We start from the raw sequence: 10,133 nt of genomic DNA, 5'->3' as shown, positions 1-10,133 counted from the left end.
ATCAGCAACTGTTGCCCGATAGCTAATTTAAGGGTTACTTCTTCAGCCCTCTTCATTCCCATCAACTCTACACTAGAGTCTATAACTTAATTGAGAGAAGAAAAAATCGTAAGAACAATATTGAGCAATCTTGACATGCCTACTCTAGGCGTATCTTTATTTCTTTAGACTTTTCAGATATTTACCTCTGAACTCTTTCAAGGTTCCTTTGTTAGCAACACTTTGACCAATTCAGATAAGGTGCCATGATGATCTTTCATATGGTAGTTTGTCATAAACTATGTATAAACTAATCAGGAATCGCAGGATCAAATCCATAAGTAATTTTCTGTGCATGATCATATCGAGCCTTTTAAGCTCCTTAATATCTTTGATCATTATCAAATAATGATCATAGACTGATTGTCCATCATGCATCAGATGCGCTGTGCAACTCTGATCATCTCATAACACTTGTAGATGAATCAACATACCGTTGGTAGTGAACATATGCTCATGCATAGCACCTATCTTTATTGTCATTGTCCATCCACTCATGAAGTATAGCTCGTTGACTATGAGTTGGACGAGTTGTTAACATTAGAATAATCCGATAGAGTACATTGCTTAATTTTTTAAAATTTAAGAATAATTCTTAGGTTTGTGAGCCGGTCTATGTAATTAATTTTTATTAATCAGTTGATATTTAGGATTCAAGCTAGAGGGTTGGAAACTGACACAATAAAAATAGAGAACAAAGATTCTAATTAGATATTTATACTTATTTTATAATTTATTTTAAAAATTTTTAGATGTAAAAAGAGACTCCCACTATTTTATCAGATCTTCCACACTCTTCGGATGGAGAAATAAAAGTTCTGACGTGATAATTAAATTTCTAGTGGATACTGTGGTCCCACCGATGCCATGCACCTTACCTAACAGTTATTGATAACACGAATAAACACCGATGCATCGACAACTCTTTGTCCGGATACTTCTTTAATCATGTTGTAGTCACTTGATCTCTAAGTCATGTGGGTGCACCTAACAATTATTGCTCGCACTTCTTAGTTAAGTCAAACCCACCATTCATAAGCAGGTGCAAAGCCGTCATTGGATCCCTCATCTAACAGTTATTGGATCCAACTCTATCTTTATCTCATAGCAACTCTTTGCTAATAAAGTGGTTGCGTGATCCCGATGCAACTGAACCACTATGATCAGTCGAGAACAATCAACGTCAGTAGCACGCCCGCATATCTACAACGATGGAAGATCTTGGACTTAATATTTATGGAGAGATTTGAATTTAGATCTCATCTAATCAATCATCACATGACTGATGTAATTGGCATGGGCTAAATCAAACCACTAAGAAACTATCTTTGAGACTCAATCTTCAAAATTGGCCAGATAAGTAAAGATTGGTTGGGGTCCTCCATTGCTTTTCTTAGACACCAATAAATTGATCAGATAAGTAAACAGAATCAATTAAATATTTATCTTTCAATTACTTATCTTAGACACCAATTGGTCAATTAATCTGAATAGATTGGCTTAGGTGAATTAGACTCGAGTCATAGAGTCAAATTAGATCCTTAGGTTAATTGATTCTACATATGGATGTCAATCGATTCGATCAACAATATTTATATGATCTTAAGCTCTATTGACCTTATCCTAATCAATACTTGGTTCGATTTGATCAACTGCTAAATCGATTTAGACCCAATATGATCAAATCAAAAATCCTTTAATGTAATCCAATTATATGACCTAATTTGATCTATCCATGACCAATGCCTCATGCACCAACACTAATTTCAGATCTTAAAGCAAAATTTTCAGATCTAAATTCTTTGGATGAAGAGTAAATTTTGATCTCAAAATAATTTTAGATTATGCATACAAATATATATCATATACATAAACAAGTTTAGGTTATAGAAACAAATTTCAGCCCTAAACATACCTTTATATATCATATATATGAATCAAAACATATTTCAAAATACTTTTTCAGATCTAAATAATAAAACATATATCACATATATACTATAAAAATTAGATCTAAAAGTTCAATCTAATTAAAAATTTTAACATCATTCTAGGACAACCATTCAGCATAACAAGTTATGCCAGGACAATCTTATGTCAGAACGACATCAAAACCTTTCAGATCTGAAATTTTTCTCTACATATTTTAAATCTAAATCTAAATCTCATATATATGATATGGCTCTGATAACACTGTTGGAGTTTTATAATCTCATACACGTATGATTTTTCAAAATAAGTATACAGTAAAATTTAAAAATTTTCAGATTAAATCTAATTTAATCTAAGTATGCATAAGATCAAATCTTAAAATCATAAATAGGATCATCATATGTGAGATAAGATTTAGATATATAAATCAAATAGAAAAAAATAAATTAAGAATATACGTTGGCATGAATCAATCTTCACCATGAACTGATGATCATGGATGTCTTCTGAAGGTCCCTTATAGCTGCACAAGCATCCGACCTCTATGGGTATCCACATGAGACTTTGATCTGATCAGAAGTTTTTTGATCTCATCGGAGTGTTAGCTCCCTTACAAAGATCGCATCTTGATGGTTAAAATTTTTTTTTTTCCTAAGACACTCTTAGAGAACAAGAAGATGTAGGAGGATCTTGATCTCTACGCTAGAGATCATAAGAAGAATCCTTTCTTCTCTTTTCTTCCTAAAATCCATGCACCAAATCTCTACAATAGAGATGTAAAAATTTTATCCAATTTTTGGACAAGAAGAAGAGGAGACATCCACATCTAAACATGGACAAGAGGGAGAGAAGAAGATGTCCAAAACAACCAACCTTTCGTTGTGTAAAAAAGAAGGGATAAGGAGATACCTTCCTTACGCCATGGAGCAAATCACCGTGCACTTCTCCCTTATTTTTTTCCACGCACAAAGGCCTAGTTTTTGGCATCCCAACCTGATCTCTATCAGGTATCACACATCCCATATAGTGGAGTTTAAATAGGGATAAGAGGAATTCTAGATAGAGTAGGAGATAAAGTCCAAACTAGTTAGGACTCTTCCTAATTTTGTGCCACCCATATACAATCAGATTTCAGCCCAATTTTTACCCAATAAATAGGGGATTTAATGAGGATTCTTACATGCTAAAAAGGGAGTGGAGAAGTAGCATTAAACTGATTGTAGCATGGGTGCAAATCTGGTTCAACGTGAGACTGGTTTGGTGGTGCATGAAAAGAAGAATTTTAAACCCTTGGGACTCTTCATTAGATAGCTGTTTTAAACCAATTTGAAATACCAATTAATTCTAATCATACTAGGACCAGATTAGACTTAAATAGATAAAAATCTAAATCTGATTTGGAACTCAATCTATTTAGATTAGATGTCTCCTAATTGGAGGAGTCCTAGTCCTATTGGACTCTTTCTTGGTGTTTGAGTCAAACTCAATTTTTAATCCTATTCTAATTAGAATTTGGTGCACCCATAAAGATTTTTAGTCCAAATAAAAATTCATACATCCTAGTCTAATTAGAAATTAGGTCAAATTCAAATCCTAATTCAACTGGGACTAATCATCCGATCCTTTTGAGGTTATCCTATAACCCTATTGGGGTTAATCAAATCAAATCTATATTGAGTCAAATTAAATTCAATCAAATTAGACTTGATGCAAACCCCATTACTCAATCAAATTGAGTCAATTAATAATTCTATTGCTAATTAATTCTCCTATAACTCACTAACTCTTTAGTAAGTTACATAATGTAATATTTGCATTGGATCAATTATTAATCAAATTGATAATCAAATTCTATTACGATTCATAATCGTAATTCAATCATCTGATCAGTCCAAAGCTTCTTTTGTGTGTGACCCCATAGGTTCTATTTTGTCTGGTAGTGAGATATATTATGATTCCTATCACAATATCATTGAAACTCTTTCCAATAGATTGGAACAGTTTCAACTTTGCCCAACAAGGATCATTGATCATCAAGATGATGTTCATGGGTCTTATAATCCACCGATGACACCTAGCAGTATGTAGTGGCAATCCAACAGAATAAAAGATGATAAACCTTTAAGTAAAATTAACTCATGATACAGTCCCTCTATCATGAGTTCCGATCAGATGGCAGGTCATGGATGAATCGTTAAACCTCAACATCGATCATATGATAGATTCAATCAGCTCGAGTCCATATGTGATTCTATGAAAACTCTTTTTCATCAATCACACTACTGTGGCTATAGACTTAAGGACTCAGCCTCTTAAATCTCATAGGACTACTCTCTTCTGCTAGGATCGATAGATCCCATCTTGATGCACACTCTACTTCTACAGTGGACCAATTATCGTCAACATCCACTACAAGGGCTCATTGAGACCCATGTTGATGTGTCAGTCAAACTCCAGTAGCCTTATACGAGTAGTAGTACCATCTCAAATCAAAAGATCAGTCATACAACTGCAACATCGAGAAAGTCACTAACGAGTGAGCAGACATCCGTGTGACTTCTCATGTTGATTATGCTCAGTGCTAGTTATTCTCTAACAACCACCTGCACCCTCACTCCAGTATCTCTACACTGCAAACTTGAGATCCATCTGTCTGAAGGAAGTGATCCATGCACTGATCTATCTGAATCAATTACCATCCCCATGATGATCCTATGACCAGAAGTAATTTAAGAATTAACCATTAATGACACATGTCTCAAATTCTCAACTCTTTGAGAATATGTATCATCATATTATAAATTTCTTGGATGATTCATAGATACATAAACATGAATGGTAATATAACTGCTCAATAAGTATAAAATTATATCCTAGAAATATAATATGTATCAGCCAAGATTGACTTCTAGGACATACATCCAACAGAGGCCTCGACTCGAGGAGCCAATAATCTTCATAGAATAAGATGCTGAAGGTGTACAAACTCCACGTAATGATGTGGTGGTTATTACTGCTAATATAGCTGACTATAATGTACACCATATTTTCATCGATAATGAAAGTTTTGTTGACATTTTGTATTTTATTGTTTTCACTGCAATGGAGTTTGTTCCCGAACAGTTGAATAAATTCAATACTCCGATCCAAGATTTCTTCAAGAGTTTGATAATTTCAGAGAGAACTATCAGACTGCCCCTTATCTTGGGAACCAAACCCAGGCAGGTGACTGTTCATGTTGATTTTCTTGTGCTTAACCTACCGTCAGCCTATAATGCAATACTTAGCCGACCAAATTTAGGAGCACTGAAGGCAGTGGTGTCGAGCTACCACTTGATGATAAAGTTTTCGACGGAAGCTGGAGCGGGGCAAGATCGAGGTAATCAGGCCATGGCCCGACAGTGTTTTGCTGCTAAGCTGCGGGCGAAAGAACAGCCAGTGGCGTCCCAACCTAAACTCCCAATAGGTTTGGACACTTGCGATGATCTGACTGGAGAGCATGCTCGACCGTCCAAGGATCTAGTGGAGGTCCCTCTGAGGAAGAAAAATCTTCATCAAATTGTAAAAATTAGATCATCCATAAATCAGGTAATCAAAGCTCGGCTAACTGTTCTTTTATAGAAAAATACGAACCTGTTTGCTTAGACGGTAGCGGATATGTCTGGCATAGACTCAGAGGTGATGACTCATCACTTGGGAGTGGATCCGACCTTTTGCCCCATAAAGAAGAAGAAGAGAAGCTTTGCCCTAGAGTACCAAAAAGCAATCACTGAGGAGATGGACAAGCTGGTCAAGGCCGGCTTCATCCGAGAAGCAATGTATCCTGACTGGCTCGCTAACGTGATACTAGTCAAGAAGGCGAACGAAAAATGATGCATGTGCATTGACTTCACCGACTTAACTAAAACCTGCCCCAAAGACAGCTATCCTCTCCCTCGAATAGATCAATTGGTGTATGTCACTTCTGGGCACAAACTCCTCACCTTCATGGATGTCTTCTCCAGTTATAATCAGATCCAGATGGCACCTGAGGATGAGAAGAAAATGACCTTTATTACTGACTCTGGGTTATATTGTTACAGGATGATGCTCTTTGGGCTAAAGAATGCAAGGGCAATATATCAGTATCTAGTGAACAAGATAATCAAAAATCAAATTGATCGCAACATGGAGGTCTATGTGGATGATATGTTGGTAAAAAATCAAGACACCCTAGATTACATAGTCAATCTCTAAGAAACTTTCAACACCCTACGCTGATTCCAGATACGATTGAATCCCACAAAATATGCCTTTGGAGTTAGCTCTGAAAAATTTTTCGGATTTATGGTCTCCCGACGAGGAATCGAGGTGAATTCGGAGAAGATCAAGATGATTCTGGAGATGCCTCCATTAAAAAATATAAAGAAAGTCTAGTACCTCACTAGAAAAATCATCTCACTCAATTATTTTGTCTTTAGATTGGCTGAGAGATATTTGCTTTTTTTTCAAACCCTCAAACAGTCGAGGGACTTCCAATGGATGATTAAGTGTTAGAAAGCATCTGAGAAGTTGAAGTAATACCTTAGCTCGGCACTCTTGTTTACAAAACTCTAACTTGGAGAAGAATTGTTACTCTATCTTGTCGTACCTCCATCAGTACCAAAAAAAAAGAAGAATCCAAAAATTAGTATATTGCTCAAGTAAGATCTTTAGGATATTGAGATAAGGTACACAAAGTTGGAAAAATTAATATTTGCTCTAGTCGTCACAATAAAGAAGCTCCGGTCCTACTTTCATGCTCACACAATAATGCTGCTCATGGATCAGCTGATCAAGACAGTCCTCCACCATCCGGACATGTTAGGACGTATTGCAAAATGGGCCTTACAACTCTCTGAGTTCAATATTAAGTTCCGTCCAAGACTTTCAATCAAAGCTCAAGTCTTGACGGACTTCATCCTTGAGTGCACCATCCCCAATAAGGAGGGCTCAGATGCTGCAGAGAGTAGCTCAATGGCATTAGAGGAATAATTAAATATGGACCCTGATCCTGAAAATCAGTAGATTCTTTATGTGGATGGGTCTTCCAATTCATTGGGATCAGAAGCTAGGGTCATCTTAATCGGGCCGAAAAGTGATGTAGCAAAGTATGCTCTGAGGTTTGAATTTTTAGCCACTAATAATGAGGCAGAGTATGAGACTTTAATTATCGAGCTTAGACTTACAAAGGATATGAGATCCAAACACTTGAAGGTCTTCAGTGACTCTCAACTGGTGACGGGGCAAATCAAAGGTAAATATGAAGCTCGAGAGGAGAATATGAAGAGGTACCTCGAAAAGGTAAAAGAACTAACTACATCTTTTTTGAGCTTTGATATCCAACAGGTACCTCGAACACAAAATACATGGACGGATGCGCTGTCAAGGCTAGCAGCCTCTCTACCACCCGAATTTCAAAAAGAAACTTAATCAAGGTATTGAAAAATTCAAGCTTGGAAGAACCTCTTGCTGTTCAGCAGATTGAAGAAGAGTCTTGCTGGATTGACCCCTTACTAAAGTACCTCAGATCGGAAGAATTACCACCTAACAGCTGGAAAGCTCAAAAAATTCACAAGCAGACTGCCCGCTATCTGTTTCATAATGATAAGTTATATAAGCGATCCTTCTCTCTCCCACTTTTTAGGTGTCTGCGATCGTCCGAAGCAGACTATATACTAAGAGAGGTCCATGAGGGGATTAGTGAAAATCATTTGGACGCAAATACTCTTTCTTACAAAATCCTCTGGTAAGGCTATTATTGGCCTTCGATGCAAAAGGATGCCTCCTATTTTGTCAGAATGTATGATTGCTATCAGAGAATTTTCAATATTCAGCATCAACCAATGGTGTCCCTTACTTCTATCGTCGCTCCATGATCTTTCGCTTAGTGAAAAATGGACATCTTGGGTCCCTTTTCTTAAGCCTCGGATCAGCGTAAATTTCTCATGATGGCCATTGATTATTTCACAAAGTAGGTAGAGGCCGACCCCCTAGCCCGAATAATAGAGGCTAGAATTAAAGACTTCATCTGAAAATCCATTATTTGCTGTTATGGTCTCCGGAGGGTGCGGGTAACTGACAATGGCAGGCAATTCAGTAGTTTTGGACTTCAAGAATTCTGTGAAGATCTTGGAATTGAACAATGCTTCACCTCACTCAGATACCCACAGGCAAATGGAGAGGCCGAAGTAACGAACAGGACTCTCTTGCAAAGCCTGAAGGCTAGACTTAATCAAACTAGGGGCTCCTAGGTGGATGAGCTGTATCATGTGTTATGGGCATACCGAACAACTCAAAAAATTTCGTTGGAAGAAACTCTATTCAACCTTGCATTCAAAATCAAGGCAATTATACAAGTTAAGATCGGACTTCCTTCCTTCAGAGTCGAAGAGTACAATGAGGATACCAACTCCGAATGGTTGTGAACCAACTTTGATCCGATTGAGGAGAGTAGGGAATGAGCTGCTATGCGAATGGCATCCTACCGACAAAGGGTGGCCAAGTACTATAATTCTCGAGTCAAGTCTAAGAAATTTTGAGTTGATGATCTAGTGTTTACGGTGCACCAAAGTCTCACAACCTATGGAGCGAGGAAAACTATCATCTAATTGGAAAGGCTCTTATCAGATGGATGAGATAGTATGCTCCGAAACTTATAAACTGAAGCAGTTTGATGAAACTCTACTCCAAAGATCATGGAACTCGACTAACCTCCGCATGTATTTTCAATGATATTGTAATTTTACTGAAGTATATGCATGAATGAACACTCTAATTTATCAACATCGGTCCTTCCACATATAAATGCGAGTTATATTGAACTCGACCTTTGATCATCCTCGAGATATTAAAAGTCTTTAATCGGCTTATATCTGAACTCGACCTTTGATCAGCCTCGAGATGTTAAAAGCTTTTGATCAGCATATATTGAACTCGATCTTTGATCGGCCTCGAGATGCTAAAAGCTTTTGATCGACCATATCTGAACTCGATCTTTGATCAGCCTCGAGATATTAAAAGCCTTTAATCGATTTATATCTAAACTTGATCTTTGATCTATCTCGAGATGTTAAAAATCATTGATCGACTTATATTGAACTCGATCTTTGATCGACTTCGAGATGTTAAAATTCTTTAATCAGCTTATATTGAACTCAGCCTTTGATCGACCTCGAAATATTAAAAATTTTTGATCAGCTTATATTGAACTCGACCTTTGATCGACCTCGAGATGTTAAAAATCTTTGATCGACTTATATCTGAACTCGGTCTTTGATCGACCTCGAGATGTTAAAAGTCTTTAATCGGTTTATATGAAACTCGACCTTTGATCGATCTCGAGATATTAAAAACCTTTGATCAGCTTATATTGAACTCGGCCTTTGATCGACCTCGAAATGTTAAAAGCTTTTGATCGGCTCATATTTAAACTCTATCTTTGATCAGCTTCGATATGTTAAAGCTTTTACGTTTTATGATAAACACTTAATTTAAGTATTTTAAAGTAGAAAATTATATTTAATTTATCTTATTTATTAAGAATTTGATGTTTCTTTTTATGTTTTACAGGAAAGATGATCGCCGATACAAAGAGTCCGATTCGCAGATCAAAAAGACTCAAGTTTGAAGAAAATTGGACTTAAAACAAAATTAAAATAAAAGAAGGATGCATACGGTATTATAGAAAATGAAGATACTATGCAAGAAATCCAAAAGGATATAGGCGTCATTTTAAAGAAACAAAAATTTTTTTTTGGAAGTGGAATAAAAAAGGGTAGCGTGAAGTTGTTCCTATGCGCGCGCGTGAGTGCGCGGAAGCAACGCAGGCGAGTGCGCGGTGTGACAGCAAGCAAGCGCGGGCGCGAGCGGCACAGCGACGCACGGATCGCGGCAGCAGACGCGCAGGTGACGCGTAGGCGACGTGCAGTGCGGGCGGAACGCGGGCAAGCGCAGGCAGGCACGGATGCGGGTGTGACATTCGGACGCACGGTCTTTAGTATTTTTTTCTTTAGTCCCATATTGAAAAATCATGTAAAACTCCTCCCTCCTAACACCTATAAAAAGGCTCTTGTACTCCTATTTGAGGGGCATCCCAGAAATTCTTCTAGAGCCTTGCATAGAGGAAAAAAAAAGGACTACTT

General features: G+C 37.2%; 1 protein-coding gene across 1 annotated transcript; it reads left to right on the top strand.

The window, feature by feature from the left end:
- Positions 1–5,073: 5,073 nt before the first annotated feature.
- On the top strand, positions 5,074–6,131 carry LOC140857084 (uncharacterized). Its single transcript, XM_073255369.1, has 3 exons — positions 5,074–5,559; positions 5,617–5,811; positions 6,054–6,131. Exons 1-3 carry the CDS (start codon positions 5,074–5,076, stop codon positions 6,129–6,131), a joined length of 759 nt encoding a protein of 252 aa, XP_073111470.1.
- Positions 6,132–10,133: the final 4,002 nt, after the last annotated feature.

Source organism: Elaeis guineensis, chromosome 1 (assembly GCF_000442705.2).
Source record: "Elaeis guineensis isolate ETL-2024a chromosome 1, EG11, whole genome shotgun sequence".
NCBI classification, from domain to species: domain Eukaryota; kingdom Viridiplantae; phylum Streptophyta; class Magnoliopsida; order Arecales; family Arecaceae; genus Elaeis; species Elaeis guineensis.
The sequence above is the reverse complement of the archived record's forward strand: the minus strand, read 5'-3'. Positions and strand labels throughout refer to the sequence as shown.